The 20,752-nt window shown below is 39.0% G+C and overlaps 1 protein-coding gene across 1 annotated transcript in view; it reads right to left on the reverse strand.

The window, feature by feature from the left end:
* Positions 1 to 3,079: 3,079 nt before the first annotated feature.
* RFTN2 (raftlin family member 2) overlaps positions 3,080 to 20,752 on the reverse strand; it is a 79,875-nt gene continuing 62,202 nt past the window's right edge. Inside the window, exon 10 of the mRNA XM_037850261.1 lies at positions 3,080 to 4,588. Within this exon, the coding sequence (XP_037706189.1) occupies positions 4,316 to 4,588 (273 nt within the window). The 3' untranslated portion in view covers positions 3,080 to 4,315. The remainder of the gene's footprint in view (positions 4,589 to 20,752) is intronic.

Raw genomic sequence — 20,752 nt, forward strand, 5'->3', positions numbered from 1 at the left:
CTGCAGTTCTCCCTTCTCCTTCCTGGAGCTGACAGCCCCTCCTCCCATGGGACTGAGCCTGGCAGGGAGGGGTGCGGGTCCCCTGGCCACAAAAACTTACAGATTTCGCTGATCTCAGCAGTTCCACGTTTTCATGAGTGTTGTATGAAGTATGCCCAAAGTCAGATTGCTCTGTGGTGTCTAGTCCACGCAGTTCCTGGCTTTCTACCTACTTTCCTGGAGGAGCAACTAAAACATACAGCTCACCAGTCCGCCATCTTGCCCCCAACCTTATATTTGTTTTATATATAATGTCCAGCATTTTTAGTTGTACTTTGTGGGAGAAATCTACTGAAGGCATGAGTCTATATATTTTCTTTTGTGAAGTGTCTGTTCAAGCCTTTCACCCAAATTTAATTCAGTACTCTCTTAGTTTGCTTGCTGCTGCGACAAATACCATACAAGTGGTAAGCCTAAATAACAGGAATCTGTTGTCTCATGGTTTCATAGTCTAGGAAGTCTGCTTCCTCTCTGGGTTGTTAGTGTTGTGGTGCTGGTTTGCAATCCTTGGGTTTTCTTAGCTTTTCTGTCACATGGTAATGTCCTCTCTTTTCCCTTCCAGGTTTCTGCTGACTTCCTGCTTTTGGCTCCACCCTCTGGCTTTCTCTTTATAAGGCCACTAGTAACCTGTATAAAGTCCCACCCTGCTTCAGTTAGCCACACCTTAACTAAAAACAACATCTTAAAAGGTCTGTTTACAAGGGGTTCACACCCACAGGGACATGGATTCTAATTAAAAATATGACCAAATTGGGGTACAAAATTCAACCTACCATAGGTACTGTCTTTTTCTTGATTTATAGCATCATTTATATATTCTTGATATCTATTTATCTATATCTATATCTATATCTATATCTATATCTATATCTATCTATCTATTCTTGAATCCTTTGTCAGATAAGGAAATTGCAAATATATTCTCCCAGTCTGTGGCTTTCCTTTGTATTTTCTTGAACTGTGAGCTTTAATGAACAGAAGTTTTAAATATTTATGAAGGCCAATCCTAGATATCTTTTAAAATAAACTCCTTTACTTGTAAATCAGCCAAATCTGTTGCCTGCAGCTAAAAATACTAAGCGTTATAAGCCTTCAAAGAATCATCTTGATACTTCTACATTTATCAAAATAATCTTAATGCTCAAAACATTTTTGGAACCCCATTTTGAAACTGTCTTCAGAAAAAGTTTTGAGCCTCACCGGACAGTAGGCTTATTATTTTTCAAGTTTTGCCCAATTTTCCACCTCAAATACCATCTTAGAGCTTGAACATCTGTCCGACTTTGCTCTAAAAAAATGGTATAGATAAAAGTCACTCTCAGTGGATGGCAAGCTGCCATAGCAAACGTAATTTAAATGAATATGTTACAAGTTTGGGTGCTTAACATTTAGCCAGTTCGATGTCCAGCAATAAATATTGATTTAGCATGCTTAGTTACTTACTCTCCATATTGTTAGCCCCTAACTTCATTTGAGTTTCCAATTGGAATTTAGTCTTTCCATGTAAAGGGCTACTCTGGGCTCCAAGGAGTTGAGAGAAGGAAATCCTCTTTCACCTTATTCTGAGATAAAGAGCCACAGTCCTTCCAGCCCAGAGGGAATGGTAGTGGGGAGTCAATAACAGGAAAGGCTAGGAAAATAAGATAGCTTCTCTGCTTTTCCGGAATCAGGCCTCTATGAAACAAAATCCCAGAATCCCAGAATATATATAAGTACATATATATATATATATATATATATATATATATATATATATATTCAAATATATAAACACCTGCTCCCGGATAAAAGAAATTATTTGGAGATAGTAGTGATTTGGATTGACTGTAGCTCTGCCTCCTTCTATGGGTGTTCAAAGACTCCTGTAAGCCCTAAGCCCCTTAAGGAGAGTAGCCCTTCCATTTCTCTTTCACTGAAGGGAATTGCAGTGACATTGATAAAGCTGCTCCTCAGCTCAAAGGTCTTTCCCCTGTGATCAGGTGTTAAGTGTTGTCCATGAAGGTGAACGTGTTGACATTCAATCCAAAGGGGATAGAACTAACAAGTGGTTATTGAAATCCACGATGGAAGTGGCACAAACATGTACCAAAGGGAATGGCAGAACTTCATACCCATATGTGTGATCATGATAATTTTTCACCATAATTCACAGGTATTTAAAAAATCACATGCCAGAGCACATAAGGAATGACATAGTGCTACGAAAAGAACCGAATAGACAACAGGCCAATAATGAAAAGGTTAGTCACACTTAACTCCTTAGGCATGGAGACTCCAAGATTTGTTCTTCTTCTGTTTTTTTTTTCAGCCACTTGTCATTATTTATTTATTATAGTACAAATTTGTCACTTAAGTTAAGGGTAATTGTTGGAGTAAATGTTTATGAAATAGGTTTTGAGGATGTGAAATATTTCTAAGTTTACTCCAATAAAAAGTTTTTTTTAACATAAGCAATAACTCATAGGTCGAAACAAACTGATAAAAACAGTATGCTTTCATAAATTTAAATGAAAAAATTTACAAGTAGTTTGATATATTCCTGAGTTTTCCCTTAGTCAAAAATATACGTCTATCTCTGTTTTTAATACTTCAAATCCCTTATGTGTACTGACAGAATGATAAAGGAGCCTCCACCCTTGCAGCCTGTGTCATTGGGACAAACTATCCAATCTTTCTGAGTATGCTGTGTTTCATAACTTTATGGCATTTTGTGGGCTCTAGAAATAATGATTGTTTCTACAAAAATCTACTAACTCTTGAACATGGAACTCAGTTTCATCTAAAAATCAAAACAAAGCATTTCTGCCAATATCTTTGATAGCTGTTTCCAAAGAGTAAGACTGAGCAGTGTACTCTTAAGTTCCTTTATACTTAACTTATGTTTCTGGAGGATATTTTTCCTTATATAAATAGGGTAACTCCACATTAACCTTAACAATTCATGGAGATGGGCTTAGTTTAGTTATACTGTATACTACTTACCTGATACAGGTATAAATATTTATCATGGGTATTTGTGTTCAATAAAACAATAGCCCAATAACAAATGACATTTTATTATTCAAATTATAATGTCAACACTAATGTGAATAAAAATATGTAATAGGCTGAATTTATCAATGGTATAATCAGTTGGAATTCACTTGAAGTTTCCCACCTTTCAAAGTAATCCTTTCATAGATAAAGGAAAACCCTATATTTTGAAGAATTTTAACCTTTACCTGTTGAAGGCTGGAACAAGGTCATGGCAAAGGCATCTCTACTAGCAGGTGCAAGAAAAGCAGAAATGGAGCAGGTGGGACATTGTATACATCACGTGTGCCATGAGCATCTCTCTACTCCTGCAGGACTCAGAATTCAGGGCTTCAACATTCTTTGGGACTTACCAAGTCAAAATAAAAGCATAACTGAAATATACATAAATTGAAAGACTTCAGTTTCCACTTAAAGTTGGTGTTTTTCCTCTTCATATTATTCACAAATTAAGAGAAAGAAAATTAATTCTGTCTACTAAGTTTTTTAAACTTTGATATTGTGGGTTCCTTTCATATTGAATTTTAAGCGATACTGCTTTCTTTATTTCCAGGCTATTAGGTGCAAAAAAGCTTAAACTCAGTGAATCAGTACAGGGCTGGTAACATGGTTACCCTTTAAAAGCAAAGACATACAAAAAGCATTATGTTTTTCAAAGAATATTTTAACAAATCGGGGCTCACTTTGTATATACATGCCATAGTTAAAGACACAATTATTATATTAAGGAAATAGCTACTTATTTTCATTAATTAGGCCTTTACTTACATGTAGTTCTGGGTGTGTGTGTGTGTGTGAGCGAGAGAGAGCGAGAGCCAGCGCTTGAGCGAGAGATGATTGAAATTGTTTTTCAGTTTAAGTAAGACTCTGTAACTTCCTGAGAACCCTCTAATTAGGTAAAATACTGGTTGAGATATTCAGTCTTTTACCAGGAATTATAAGAAAACCATACTTTGTACATTCATGAGACACTGAAGTGGATTATTGCTTAATAAACTAATGGGATAGCTATTTAAACAGCAGTTTTAGTTGAGAGAAGTGTAAACATGAGTCCATATTTACAAATATACTGGTTATTCTTCCTTGTCTAGGAGGTTGAGCCAAAGTTTAAGTAGATTAGAGGAAAGTCTGAGTCTGGAAAAATTCAAAGCATTACATAAATGCAGATAAAGTAATACAGTAAAGTCATTGGTAATTATTTTAATAATTATTTACAGGGTCTCCCATTGCTTTACCTCTTTGCTCACATGCAAGTGACCTGAGTTACTCCATCCTCCTGATCAAACTGTCCATCGTCTAATTCCCGTAGGACACTGTCACTACTGCTGAACCCAGAAAAGCTGCTGTAGTGTGTTGGCCTCCCCTCCTTCATCCAACATTCTCTCGAAGGAGAGAGAAGGCACACCTCACGAGGGTGTCTGCTCTCTGTAGGTTGTGACATGGCAGTATCTAATCCAACACTTCTGCTGGTCACTTTGTTCTTGTCTTCACCTTTTATATGCCGGCTGGATTTCCTCTGAAACACAAGAGGTAAACAACCAGAAGTTAAAAAGCACGGTGCTTTCCTGCCCCTCTGCTCTAGCACATGCTGTCTTTCTGCCTGAATGCCCTTTCCCCACTTCTCTTCAAAATCCTGCTCGTTCTTCAAGGATCAGCTTGGAGCCACCCTCCGCATTTTTCTCTCCCCAAATAAAACTAAGCTCCCTTCCTTTGTTTTGCAGCTCTTTGCAGGTTCTGGGCAGATGGTCCTCCTCCTTAGCAAGTTTGTTATGTACAAGTCTAAGGAGAGATACCCGTCAAAAATCGTACTTTGGAGCACAAAGCAAAGTATAAATACATTAAAGGCCCCATTTTCCTTCTTGGTTTTCACTGGAATTTAAACCAGTGAAAAAGTGCCTCAGTGGCCACCTTGCACCCATTTCATATAGGAATAGGTTGCACAGAAGAGTTATGGATAATTCAGACTTAATTTAATCTAATTTAATTTAACTTTATTTTTTTCCCCGAACCCTGTTCATTTTGGACAAATGCCTGGAGCATCTTCGCGGGTCAAATGGACACCTCTCCTCATTCTGCTATAAATTGCTTCTGCCTGATACAATGATTACGCTCAGCAATTCGATATGACTCTTTCTTCAGACTATCTGATAAGCTGTGGATATTTCTGCTAATAAGTATTTACTGAGGGCTGACAATGTCCCTGGTGCAGTATAGAATAAAGAGAACATGGTCTGTGCCAAGAACACTTAAGTCAAAAGAAGATATCGAAGCCAATAAAGGGAAAGCACAAGGAGTTACAAGAGTTTATTTCATACTGATGACATGACATGTTAGAATTTGATCATATACTCTCAGGCACATAAAACCAAATAAGAATTTAAAGCTTAATTTAAAAGGCTTGGTAATTTCCCCACTTACAAAGAGTTTGTTTACTGAAAGTTCATTTATGAGCTAGCTGGGAACTAGGACTACATTTTCCCACAGAAAACATTATTGATGGAAGGCAGATGCCCAGGCTGGTTTTACCAAAGTTTGTTAACCCACAGGTTTGTTAAACTGTACTGTATAAAGTGCAAATGTATTTTCTACTGGTTTTCTTTGTAAATATACAAAGCAAACAAATAGCTTTATTAAATAGGATTTTGTGGGCTTCCATGGAATTTAAGCACTATTCATGACTTAATTTGTATGGGAAAATGCACCCCCAAAAATGTTGCATAGAAAGGAATGTGTTAGGAAATAAGAGGCAGCTCATTTTTTTTCTTGGCAGAGTTACTGAGGTCTTTGGTCAAGTTTACGAGAAAAAGAGTCGACAGTGAGTCTTTCCTTAACAAAGATTAGCCTTCGTGTCCCAAGCCAGTTATAGCTTGGTAGTGGGCACATTTTCCTTCAAATGCAAATAGCAGACCTTAAATCCTTATCCCTTTTATTCCCACTCACCAAATGTAGTGAATTTAATACAAGCAGAGAGTGACTGACTCACTCTCAGATCGGATACAGGGTTTGAAAATGGCATGCTGCCCCAGGCACTGGAATTCTGGTCAGTGAGGATATGGCCTTTGGCTACTGGCAAGGATGATGTGTGCTGCCAGGTTGGGATCCCTTCTCAAGCCTGGCTGGTGGCTCCTTTTCCCACAGAATAAAGAATGCATTCACTCTTGAATGATGCTCTCAACGTTGTCTGAATTAAGATGGGAAGGCAGGGGTGCCAGAGAGCACTTGGCTGCTTTTATCTTTCCTTCATCACCAGCACCAAGGTCAAAGGTGAATTTTGCAATAAATTCCTTATTGTATATCAGTTCAATAGAGGCCAACTCTAATACACTCAATGAGAATTTTCTTAGTAAAAATTTGGTACTATTTAGAATAAGATATTCAGTCATCTACTTTTAGATAAGCATTAATATGTAAACAGTCACCAAATAAAAATTTAAAATGCTCAAAGATCACAAAATACCTAACCATTCTATGTCTAAAAAAGATTTCAGAAGAAACATGTTTTTTTCTTTTTTACCATGAGTCTGTTTAATAAATACATCTTACAGTTATATCACCCCCCCCCCCACACCCTCACTCCACATGAAATAATAACTTTTGCAACAAATCATTTGCAATGTTCTTATAACTTAGGACGTCAGAATCTGGAGTTGCACTGTACCTTGGAGATCATCTACTTTAAATCCCTCCTTATACAAAGGCAGGACCCAGGCCCAGAAGGAAGACAGGATTTGTCCAAGGTCATGGAATGGCTGAGCTAGAACCCCAAGACTTATCTTATTATTCTCATAATGTATTACTCACATTTGTAAAAATATATTAGCTATAGATTCATGTTTCCTAAATAAAAATTTTTCTCCAACTACAAAAGTAATACCACCTCAATGTAGAAAACAGGGCAAAAATGAAGCAAAAGCAAAGCACATCCCATCTCCCAAAGATAACACTGTTAAATCTTGGCATATTTTCCTCCCGTGTTTTCTTCTCTAAATATATAAACATTTGTATGCACATACACAGGTGTAGTGCATAAAAAGTTTTATGGCACACTTTTCCACTTAGCACTGTATTACGAATATTTTCCTATGTCAATAAAGAGAGATTTTCCATGCCACACTGCCAGATTTACTCACATTCTTCTCACTTTCTTCTGATATTTTCACTATAAAATAGGGGGAAATTACACAAGATTTGGATGCATTTTATTTATTTATTTATTTGGATGCATTTTAATGCTAACTTGGATAAAATTATTAGTTTGGGGGGTCATTCCCATTTATTAAAATGGCTGATTCACTAAAAATACATGACATTGTTGGTCTGTTTTGATCAAGAGTGGAGCAAAACACTTCAGGGCTCCATTCCCCCACCAGAAGCTTTGAACAACCAGCAAGAACTGGCAGAAACATCTTTCTCAAAGTTCCAGAAAACAGTTAAATGACTGCAGTAACAAGGTAAATGCTGAATCAAGAAAAAGGCTACTTAAAAGCAATAGGAGCTTGTGGCACCCGGCTGGCCCCTCCCCCACCCCCACCTCCTCGTCAGGGAGCCGGCCTGCTCTCCCAGTGCAGACCCCTGATTCTGTTTCTGGAGGGAACAGAGTAACCCTTGTACACATACTGGAAGCATATATTCCGGCCCAATCTGTCTGGTGGTGGACTGAGGGGTTTGCTGTCTAGGACTTGCCCTATATGTGGAAGGCAGATCATGGAACTCTTCTTCAGAATGCTGTGGGAAAGCAAAAGATTGCTGGCTGTAGGACATATGTTCAATGCCCGGGACCCAGAGGAAATTGTTTCATAGGGAAGAAGGAACACTGAGAACCAAGTAAAGGGGGGTATTTCTAGAGCCACATGTACAAGCTCAAGACAAGACTCATGCACAGAAAGGATCAGGGAGGTCCCAACAAACTGTTCTTTAAACTCATTGTATGGATAAGCTCTGAAGGTGAGTACTCACACAGATCAGAGCACTCACACAGATCAATCTGCAAAGACTGGGAAAAGTGCTTTCTTTTTTCTTCTTTTCTTTTTGGTTAGCTCCTGGTGTTCAAGAAAAAGCTCAGTCATAACATTAGCAGCATTCAAGCTTAAGGAACATATGCCTCAGAGTCTAAATTCCAGTGACAACACATCATTAAAATACAAAAATGCCCAGGTTTCAATAAAAAATTACAAAACATACAAAGAAACAGGAAGTTGTGGCCCTGGCAAAGAATTGAAGCATTAGAAACTATCAGTGAGGAGGACCAGACCTGGAACATACCTGACAAAGACTTTAAAAAATGGTCAAGGAGCTAAAGGAAAACATGGACAGATAATTTAAAAAAATCAGGAAAATGATAGATGAACACAAAGAATATTAATAGAGAGATGGAAATAATGAAAAGGAACCGAACAGAGCTGAAGACCACAATAACAGAAATTAAAAATTCCCTAGAGGTGTTCAATAGCAAATTGAAGCTGGCAGAAAGAATCAGTGATCTTCAATATAAGACATTTGAAATCATCTAGTCTGAGGAGCAGAAGGAAGAAAGAATGAAGAAAAGTGAACAGAGCCTGAGGAACCTGTGGGACACCATCAAGTGTACCAATATACACACTGTGGGAGTCCCATAAGGAGAAGAAGGAGAGAAAGGGACAGAGAGAATATTCAAAGAAATAACGGTGGAAAAATTAAAAAAAACTTGACAAAAGACATGAATATACACATTCAAAATGGCTGTTTTAGTTTACTAAAGCAATTACCAGAAATGGGTTGGCTTTTACAATGGGGGGATTTATTAACTATATGTGGCTGTGAAAATGTTCAAATCAACAGGCAATATTTTCTCCCCAAAGACCGACTACCAGTGATCTGGGACTCCTCTGTCATATGGCAAGGCACATGGCCAGCATCTGCTGGTCTCTCCCTTCTTTCCCAGGTTTCATTGCTTCCAGCTTCTGGCTTCAGTGGTTTCCTCCCTGTTTCTGTGGTTTCTCTCTGTTTTTTGTGTTTCCTCTCTCAGATTCTCTGGATTTTCTTTCTGAGCTTCTTTGGCTTTTTTCTAGGTCTTCTCTCTGTCTTTTATCCTCTTATAAAGGACTCCAGTAAGAAGATTCAGACCAAACCCGAATGAGATGGGTCACATCTCAACTTAAGTCAAGATCCTGCTCACAATGGGTCCACACCCACAGGAATGGATTAACTTTAAGAACATGATTTTTTTCTGGGGTACATACAACATCAAACCATCACAATGCCAAATGAACTCCAAAAAGGATAAACCTAAATTGACCCATGCTGTCACATATTATAATCAAACCGTTGAAGTCAAAGATAAAGAGAGAATTCTGAAAGTCACAAGAGAGAAGCGACATGTCATGAACAAGGAAGGCTCAATAAGATTAAATGCCAACTTCTCATTGGAATCCATGGAGGCAAGAAGGCAACAGGATGATATACATAAAACGCTGAAAGCAAAAATTTGCCAGCCAATAATTCTATATCTGGAAAAACTGTCTTTCAAAAATGAGGGAGAGGTTAAGTTCTCAGGTAAATACAAATTGAGGGAAGTTCATCACCACATGACCACCCTATAAGAGATGCCAAAAAGAATTCTTCTGGTTGAGAGGAAAGGACACTAGCCAATAGATCAAAGCCACATGGATAAATAAAGATCTCCGGTAAAGGTAACAACAGTGGTAAATATATATAAATGCCAGTTCCATTGTATTTTGGTTTGTAACTCCATTCTTTACTTCCTACATGAAATGTAATGAGAAATAAGTGGTTTTTGCTCCTAATGTATAAACATGTAATTTGTGACAAGTACTATTTAAAGGTGTGAGGATGAGGGGTACAGGAACATAGTTTGTGCATAATATTGAAGGTGATATCAAAGCAAATGAGATTGTTGTAGATTGAGGATGTTAAATTTAAGTCCCATGATAACTACTAAGAAAGTATTGGAGGTACTGGCATAAATATAGACATATTAGTCAATGGAATCGAATTGAGAGTTCAGAAATAGACCTTCATATGTATGGTCAACTGATTTTTGATAAGACTCCGAAATCCACTCAACTGGGGCAGAACAGTCTCTTCAATAAACGGTGTTGGGAGAACTGGATATCCATATCCAAAAGAATGAAAGAGGACTTCTATCTTACACCCTATACAAAATTAATTCAAAATGAATAAAAAACCTCAATATAAAAACCAGTACCATAAAACCCCTAGAAGAAAATATAGGGAAACATCTTTAGGATACAAGACAGGAGGTAGTTTCCTAGACTTTACACCCAAAGCCAAGCAATGAAAGAAAAAATAGATAAATGGGACCTCCTCAAAACTGAATACTTCTGTGCTTCAAAGGACTTTGTCAAAAGGGGAAAAGGAAAGGTAGCCAATGCAATGGGAGAAAATATTTGGAAACCACATACCCAATAAGGGTTTGATACCCAGAATACATAAAGAAATCCTACAACTCAACAATAAAAAGACGAACAGCCTAATTAAAAAATATGCAAAAGACAAGAATAGATATTTTTCCAAAGAGGAAATACAGATGGCTACAAAACACATGAAAAGATGCTCAGCCTCACTAACTATTAAGGAAATGCAAATTAAGACCATAATGAGATATCATCTCATAACTACTAGAATGGCCACTATTAAACGAACAGGAAACTACAAGTGCTGAAGAGGGTATGGTGAAATAGAAACTCATTCACTGCTGGTGGGAATGTAAAATGCTACAGCCACTGTGGGAGGCAGTCTGCTGGTTCCTCAGGAAGCTAAGTATAGAGTTGCCTTATGAACTGACAATCCCGCTACTAGGGATATACCCAGAAGATTTGAAAGCAGGGACATGAACAGACATTGGCACACCAATATTCATAGCAGCATTATTCACAGTTGCCGAAAGACAGAAACAACCCAAGGGTCCATCAACAGATGAATGGATAAACAAAATGTGGTACATACATACGATGGAATATTATTCAGCAGTAAGAAAGAATGAAGTCCTGAAGCATGCGACAACATGGATGAACCTTGGGGAGATTACGTTAAGTGAAATAAGTCAAACACAAAAGGACAAATATTGTATGATCTCATGGATATGAATGGATTATAATATGTAAACTCATAGACATAAAACATAGAATATAGGTTACCAGGATACACAATGAGGCTAAAGAATGGGGAGTGGTTGCTTAATAAGTGCAGAAAGTTTAAGCTGAACTTAAACGTCTGGAAAAGGACAGAGGTGATGGTAGCATGGTATTGTGAGAATAATTGTGAGTATAACTAATACTGAATGGTGTGTGAATGTGGTAGAAATGGAAAGTTTGGAGTCATGTATGTCACCCAGGGAAAGGTGGAGGTTAAAACATGGGAATGTATAACACAGTGAATCTTGTGGTGGACTATGGCTATGATTAAGTGTACAAATATATAGCAATATTAAAGAGTCCTTTCATGCATACGACACTATTACAAGGAGTTAATAATAGAGGGGTATATGGGAAAAAAGTAACTATTACAAACTATGGACTAGAGTTAACAGTAATATTTTAATATTCTTTCATCAACATAACAAATGTACAACATCAACACTATGGGTCAACAAGGGGGACGGATAAGGGGTATGGGGGGATTGGGGTTTTATTTTTTATTCTTGTTTCTTTTCTGGAGCAATGAAAATATTCTAAAACTAATCATGGGAATGTATGCACAACTATGTGACGATACTGTGAGCCACTGATTGTATACTTCAGATGGTTTGTATGGTGTGTGACTATATCTCAAAAAAATTGCAAACAAACAAACAAACAAACTAGAAAGAAAGTATTGGAGAATATGCAAGTGCATCGAGATAGAAATTAGAGCACAAGTTGCCAGTGGCAGGGGTCAGAGGGGATGGGGAGTTAATGCAGTATGGGTGTAGGGTTTCTGTTTGGGGAGATGGTCAAGTTCTAATAATGGAAAGTGGTGAGGTTTCTGCAACATAGTGAATGTGATTAACTTCATTGAATGGTATGCTTGGGGAATGGTTGGGATGGGAACATTTATGTTGTATGTATATTCCCAAAAGAAGGGAAGAAGGATGGAAGGAAGGAAGGGAGGGAGGGAGAGAAAGAAAGAAGGAAGGAAGGAAGGAAGGGAGAGGAACTGCAATTAAAGAGACAATGACAATTAAAGACGGTACATAATCCTGGATGGGATCTAAAAAGGGGAGAGAGAAGACTCAAAAGGACATTATTGGACATATAAAAAATTGGAATATAGAATGTAAGCTTGATATCAATAAATTTCTTGAACTTGATAACAGCACATATGTAAGTGAATATCTTTGTTCACAGGAAATGTACAATGGCAGTATTCTGTTCAAATAGCATGATGTACAGAACCTACACTCAAGTGTTCAGAAAATGGATTGATGAATGAACAGTTAGATGAACAGATAGATGTATTGATAGATTGATGGATTAAATACAGCAAAAGTGGCAAAATGTGAAAATTGGTGGATCTGGGTATCTTGGAGTGTATAGGGGTATGTTGGAATTCTCTGTATTGGATATGTGTTACTTTCGTTCTTGTCCTGTAAGTTTGAAAGTATTTCAAAATAAGTTTAAAATTAAACTTAAAACAAAAACAAAAACATAACACTCAGTGACCAAGTGAGTTGGATTTAAGACTCCTACCATTCTTCCCTCCTCTTTTCACTGTCAAGTGTCTTAACGAAAACAAAAATAAAAGAATGGGACTCTATGCTTATGCTGGCTGCATGCTCAGCTGACGGAATGAGCATCTTGTGGGCTGTCTGAGGAACACGGCAGCAGAGTTGTGCATTACTCAGGAGAAGAGTATGAGTGAAACCGAGAAGCTGATAGCCCTAGACCTGGAGAAGACATGCTGCTGCTGCAGATCTTCACCACCAATACTGGACATTGCCACTGGATGGATGAGTTCTCCCACAGACATGTGACCCCAGCATGCTGCAGCTCTACCCTTGGATGGATGCAGCCTTGAAAGAACAGACTACTTTAGTAAAAGAAGTCTGCCGGGAAGCCAGAAAAAAGAGCACACACTTCAACTCTGCAATTGTTTATATTGATCTTAATAGAACAGGTATCCAATAAAGAGATTGGTAGCACCATGTCTGGCAAAAACTGATAATTCCAGGACACTGTAGTCACAGAAGTTCCAGATAGGAGATTATCTGAACATAGCAATCACCTTTCCAAATAAAGCCCCATCTCCTTCCCAGCATATGATACCATATTAAATTTTTATTTACTATTTCTCAAATGTATTTTTCAGTCAGATATGTAAAATAAACTTAACCTACTCTATTCCTGCCCTGATTGTTGCCACTAAGACTTTAAACTCTAATCACATTGCAATGTTATCTATTTAGTTTAGATTTGGCTGTGCTATGGTATGAATATTAACAGAAGTTTCAATTGTTTTAAGACTTTCTGTAAAATGTGAAGAAAAGTGCTCTTAGCATTCTTTGTAAAACTGTATTGTTAAGTATATGTGTCCAATCAGCTTAAGTCTGAAAGTTAATGGAGAAATGGAGTTAATGGAATATTCTTTGAATATCCTCTATGTCTCTTCTTTTTTTTTTCCTTTGGGTACTCCCACAGTGCACATACCGGTACATTTGATGGTGTCCTACAAATTCCTCAGATTCTGTTCACTTTTCTTCATTCTTTCCTCTTTCTAATCCTCAATCTAGATTATTTCAACTGTCTTATCTTCAATTTCACTAATTCCTTTTTCTGCCCCTCTAATCTGCTGTTGAACCTCTCTAGGACATTTTTAAATTCTGTTACTGTGGTCTTCAGCTCTTGCTGATTCCTTTTCATAATTTCCATCTCTCTATGACATTCTCTGTGTTCATCTATCATTTTCCTGATTTTCTTTAGTTTTTCATTCATACTTTCCTTTAGCTCTTTGAGCACTTTTAGGACTATTTTTTAGTCTTTGTCTGGTATGTCCCAGGTCTGATCCTCCTCCCTGATGGCTTCTGTGCCAGTTTGAGTGTATTGTGTCCCCCAAATGCCATTATCTTTGTGGTCTTGTGTGGGGCAGAAGTTTTGGTGCTGGTTGGATTTGCTTGGAATGTGCCCCACCCAGCTGTGGGAGATGATTCTGATGAGATGTTCCCATGGAGGCGTGGCCCCGCCCATTCAGGGTGGGCCTTGATCGGTGGAGCTATATAAATGAGCTAACTTGGGGGGAGAAAAGAGAGTGCAGCTGGGAGTGATGTTTTGAAGAGAAGCAAGCTTGCTAGAGAGGAACATCCTGGGAGAAAGCCGTTTTGAGGCCGGAGCTTTGGAGTAGATGCCAGCTGCCTTCCTAGCTAGCAGAGGTTTTCCGGACTCCATTGGCCATCCTCCGGTGAAATACCCGATTGCTGAGGTGTTACCTTGGATGCTTTGTGGCCTTAAGACTGTAACTGTGTAGTGAAATAAACTCCCGTTTTATAAAAGCCTGTCCATCTCTGGTGTTTTGCATTCTGCAGCATTAGCAAACTAGAACAGCTTCTAATGCTTAATCTTTTCTGTCTGGGCCACCACTTCCTGTTTCTTTGTATGTTTTGTAATCATTTATTGAAACCTGGGATTTTCATATTTTAATGATGTGTTGTCACTGGAATTTAGACTCTGAAGTATTTGTTCCTTAAGCTTGTATGCTGCTAGTGTTATAACAGAACTTCCCTTGATTGCCAGGAGCTAGCAAAAAAAAAAAAAGAAGAAGAAGAAGAAATAAAAGAAAACACTTTCCCAGTTTTTGCAGATTGATCTATGTGAGTGCTCTTCTTCAGAGCTTAACAATACAATGAGTTTAGAGAATAGCTCAAGGCCAAAGCATAGAGATCTTCTTGGTCCTTTCTGTGCATGTGCTTTGTTTTGGGCAGGTACATGGGGCCCTAGGAATCCCCTGATTATACATTGTATACTCTTTCCTAGAAAACAGTTTCCTCACTGGGCACTGAACTGTTTGTCCTATAGCCAGCAATCCCATGCCCCAGGATAATTTCTGAGATAGCAAGCCTGAGATAAGTGTTCTGGTTCAGTCCCTCAGACCACCACCAGATAGACTGGGCCTAACATACATGCTCCCAGTATGTGCATGAGGGTTACTCTGCTCCTTCTGGAAATGATATCAGGGACCTGCAGCAAGAGCATGGACTGGCTCCATGCCAAGTGTGTGAGAAGATGGGTGAGGGGCCAGAAGGGTGTCAGGAGATCCTACTGCTTTTAAGTAGACTTTTTCTTCATTTGGCATTCACCCTGTGTGGTGGTTTGAAGCTGTAGGTACCCCCAGGAAAACACATTCTTAAATTGCATCCATTTCTGTGGGTGTAAACCCATTGTAAGTAGGACCATTTGTTGAGGCTACTTCAGTTAAAGTTTGAACCACCTTATTCAAGACTGGTCTTAATCTTATTACTGGATACCTTTATAAGAGAATGAAATTCAGAGAAAGAGAGAGGAAGCCATGGAAGCAAGAAGTTGAAATCAACAAAACCCACAAGAAAAGGGAGAGACCTAGAGAGGCCACCATATGCCTTGCCATGTGGCAGAGAAGCAAGGATCGCCAGCAGCTGGTCTTTGGGAAGAAAGCATTGCCTTAGGATGCCTTGATTTGGACATTTTCCCGGACTCTAACCATAAGCAAATAAATTGCCATTGTTTAAGCTGAAACATTTCATTGTATTTGCCTCAAACAGCCTAGGAAACTAAATGTCCCTGTTACTGCAACCCTTTAACTGTTTTCTAGGGCCTTGAGAAAGATGTTTCTGCCAGTGCATGTGGGTTGTTCACTTTATAAGAAACTGCCACTGTTTTCCAGAGTCACTATACTATTTTGTATTACCACCAGCTGTGTATGAGAGTCCTGATTGCTCTACATCCTTGCCAGTTCTTGGTATTTGTTCTAGTTTGCTAATGCTGCTGGAATGCAAAACACCAGAGATGGATTGGCTTTTATAAAAGGGGGTTTATTTGGTTATATAGTTACAGTCTTAAGGCCATAGTGTCCAAGGTAACACATCAGCAATTGGGCACTTTCACTGGAGGATGGCCAATGGTGTCTGGAAAACCTGTGTTAGCTGGGAAGGCACGTGGCTGGCGTCTGCTCCAAAGTTCTGGTTTCAAAACGGCTTTCTCCCAGGACGTTCCTCTCTAGGCTGCAGTTCCTCAAAAATGTCACTCTCAGTTGCTCTTGGGGCATTTGTCCTCTCTTAGTTTCTCTGGAGCAAAAGTCTGCTTTCAACAGCCGTCTTCAAACTGTCTCTCATCTACAGCTCCTCTCTCAGCTTCTGTGCATTCTTCAAAGTGTCCCTCTTGGCTGTAGCTCCTCTTCAAAATGTCACTCTCAGCTGCACTGTGTTCCTTCTGTTTGTCAGCTCATTTATATGGCTCCAGTGATTTAATTCAGACCCACCCTGAATGGGCATGCCAACACTTCCATGGAAATTATCCAATCAGAATAATCACCCACAGTTGGGTGGGGCGCATCTCCATGGAAACACTCAAAGAATTACAATCTAGTTAACAATGATAGGTCTGCCCACACAAGATTACATCAAAGATAATGGCATTTGGGGGGACATAATACATTCAAACTGGCACAATATTGTCAATATTTTTTATTGTAGCCATTCTAATAAGTGTGTAGAGGTATCTTATCATGGTTTTAATTTGCATTTTCCTAATAGCTAATGATTTAAGCATCTTTTTATATGTGTTTATTTTTTAATTTGGTTGACAGTTTCTTTAATTTCCATAAGATCATCTATTTTTTAAATTATTCTTGCAATGTCTTCTTTATGCTCTTCTAGGGTCTTGATGTCCTTTATATCCTGTGCCATGCTCTTCTTCATGTCCTTTATATCCTGTGCCATTGTCTCGTCGTTCATCTTTAGTTCTTTGATTAATTGCTCCAGGTACTGTGTCTCCTCTGATCTTTTGATTTGGGTGCTTGGGCTTGGGTTATCCATATCATCTGTTTTTTTCATATGCTTTAAAATTTTCTGTTGTTTTTGGCCTCTTGGCATTTGCTTAACTTGATAGGGTTCTTTTAGGATTTGTAGACCAATTGAAATCCTTATCTCTAATTTGTCAGATCTACAGCTTCATGGAGTACACATTCTCTAACCAGCAGGTGGTGTCCATGAGCCACCTGTTCCCCTCAAGCCAGTTCTCCCCCACTTTGTATTTGTGGTGAGTGGGGGAGTGACTCTTGTGGGGTCCAATTGGTGTAACAAGCTTGCGTGTGTAGTTGGTGTTGCCCGCCCTGTATATGGGGCGTGTGTCTGGGTGGTCGGGGTGGGGGGGCGTCTCTAACAATCAAATCTCCCTGGTGTTCCTGGAGTTTTAAAGCTGCTGCAATAGTCTAATCCTTCAGTTCAGTCCTGCCACAGTTTGTCTCTGTCGCTGACCCACAAGTCCTTGGTATTGGTGTATGGTCCCTGAGACTTGCGAGTGGGTCCCTCTTCCAGGCTGTGCACCCCCTGGTTCTCTGTTGAGGGATGACTGTGCTATGTCACAGGTGAGTGCCGTCCCCCCAGGGTGGTTCTGGGCTGCAGGGCTGTGTAAGGAGGCTCCCAGTCTGCTGAAATGATGGCTGAATGGGGCATGTTAATTCACACTGCTCTGCCTTCCCAACTCTGGGACAACCAGCTGAGGGTGCAGGGAAGGCTAATGTCCATGCCCGATTTTGTGGTGTGTGTGTTATTGGAAGCACTTGCATCACACTGGGTTGTCTGGGGCAGCTCTGTGCTATGGGGCCGGTGATGGGCAGGAGTGTTCCCTGTCCACCAGGATGATGGCTGTGAGAGGACGCCCCCCTTTTCTTAGGAAGTTGTGGTGTTTAGTGAATTTTCTCAGCCACTGGATTATTGCCTTTTGTCTCAGAGCTCTCTTAGTTCTGCTGTTTCTTGACCTGCCCAAATTGCAAGTCTTTGAGGCTTTCTGTATTGTGCTCCTTAGAGTAATCATTTTAGGAAAAGATAAAAAGATTGAAAAAAAAAAAAAGGGCCCTCCTCACAGATCTAATGGGTTATTGAAATGCTAAGAGACAAAGCAATTAGGGCCATTAAGGAAAGGTCCAGGGGGCAGAGAGATAGGTTTTTCTTCGGGATTTGCATATGAACCTCAGTCTGAGCTCTGCCCTTCTCCTTTCTATGTTCACCAGAATTCCAAAAAGCCTCCACTTTTATTTTTGGGTTTTTCTTGCTGTTTTTCCTATCCCTATCTCCTCTCTGCCAGGCTGGCTGCTCCCAGAGTCTCTGGTGTCCGGTCTCAGTCTATCTATGATTGGGGCTTGGATCAGTAGAATGAGTTTCTGATAAGAGCTGCCACTGCAGTTCTCCCTTCTCGTTCCCAGCACTGATGGCCCTCCTCCCACGGGACTGAGCCTGGCAGGGAGGGGCGCGGGTCCCCTGGCCGCAAAAACTTACAGATTTCGCTGATCTCAGCAGTTCCACGTTTTCATGAGTGTTGCATGAAGTATGCCCAAAGTCAGATTGCTCTGTGGTGTCCAGTCCACGCAGTTCCTGGCTTTCTACCTACTTCCCTGGAGGAGTAACTAAAACATACACCTCATCACTCTGCCATCTTGCCCTCATCTTACTTTTATTTTTTTTACCATCAATGTATCCTCATTGATGAGGTGTCGAAGTCTTTTGCCTAGTTTTTAACTGGGGTGTTTGATTGCTTACTGTTCAGATTTAAGAGTTCTTGATATATTCTGATACACATCCTTTGTCACGTATGGGATTTGATTTTATTTTTTGTCTCCATTCTCTGGCTTGCCTTTTCATTCTCTTAATTTAAATGAGAATGAATAAGTTTTAATTTTGATGAAGCCCAACTGATCGATTTTTTTATGGATTGTAGTTGTGTCATGTCTAAGAACTCTTTTCCTAATCTTAGTTTCTTCTGAAAGTTTTATAGTTTTACTAAAAGAAGTTATTTTTTAATTGCATAAAGAAAATTGAGGCCATAAATGCGAGTATAAATATTTTGAATTGACCTTTTCCATATTAAAAAAAATACTCAAAAAGCTGAAAGAGGTGGGATAGGGAAATGTATGATACCAGAGGTAAAAACAGATGATAAAGACTGGAACTGTATAACCTGGCAAAAACTGGAGTGGCCAATGACTGTTACTAAATGTACAAATATAAAAATGTTTTTACATGTGGGAAAACAAATGAAGGTCAACCATGCAGAGTGTTGAAAAAGGAATGGTATTTGGGAAAAAACATAATCAAAGCAAACTGGAGCCTATGGTCAACAGTAACATTGCAATATGCTTCCATTAAATGTAACAAAGGCAATATACTAAAGCTAAATGTGTATGAGAGGGGGATATAAGGGGGGGATATGGGATTCTTGGTAGTGTTGTTTTCTATCCTTACTATTATATTGTATTGTATGACATTATTTTTCTTTTTATCATCTTTTTTATTATTCACCAAAAAAAAATTTTTTTTTGGTAGTAATCAATATGTTCAAGTGCTGACTGTGGTGAAAAATGTACAACTTTATGATGAAAACGTGAACAACTGACTGTACACTGTGGATAAATGTATGGTATGTAAATATAACTCTATAATTATAAATTATAGGAAAAAATATAAATAGGAGTAAAAGTGTTGGAGAAAACATGGAGAGAGGGATGTACCTATCTACTGTTGATGATGAGGCAGAATGGTATAGCCTTTCTGGAGGTCAGTGTGGTGGTTCCACAAAAAGCTAAGTATGTGTGGGCCATAAGGTCCTGCAACCTCATTATGGGGTATGTCATTTGAAGATCTGAGAGCAGAGACATGAATGGACATTTGCACACTGGTGTTTATGGAGGCAGTATGCATGATTTGCAATGGGTGGAGGTGGCCTAAGGGTACACTGACTGAGGAACAGAATGGTGAACTGTGGTGTATGCATACAATGGAATATTGAGCAATTACGAGAAGGAGTGAAGCTGTGAGACACACAAGGAGGTGAATGGATCCTGTAGACAGAATTTGGGTGAAGTATGCCAGAAACAAAGGCAAACACTATAATGCCTCACCAATATGGAATAACTACAATGTGTAAGCTCAGAATGGAATCTTAGAACACAGCCTAAAAGGGGAATGATTATTGTAATGGTCCCTAGATTGTAAGCTCTTACAGCAGTCAAATCTATTCCTGAATTATAATGGCTATCTCCAAACTCTGAGATGCTGATTCCTTTGTTTATAACCTGATTAGTCACTGAAACATTGGTTATCTGTGTGACACCAAAATTCAGAGCTAGAACTCGCCAGATATGAATGTCAGTATTAGTGCACAAAGCAACTGTTGAAAAAATAAATAAATAAAAGCTGAAAAAGAGCCCAGACTTCAGTTAGAGATACGAATGAAGCAGATCTGACTAAGACAAGGGCAAATTGGGCCAAAGGGTGAAGGTGGAAACTGACTGTGTGTTAAAACTTCAACTTCCATGTGAGACCAAGGGAAGAGATGTTTATTTGGTGAAGGATCTGTATTTTCTAAATAATATAACTTCTACAGTCAGTTGGTTCAAACACCACAATTACATGGACTTTGAATAGGAAGTGACATATGGTACATTTGTATAGGTTAGAGTGAAATAGTGTAATTTCACTATTTCAGAGAATAAAAATATA

This window comes from Choloepus didactylus, chromosome 9, assembly GCF_015220235.1.
Source record: "Choloepus didactylus isolate mChoDid1 chromosome 9, mChoDid1.pri, whole genome shotgun sequence".
NCBI classification, from domain to species: domain Eukaryota; kingdom Metazoa; phylum Chordata; class Mammalia; order Pilosa; family Megalonychidae; genus Choloepus; species Choloepus didactylus.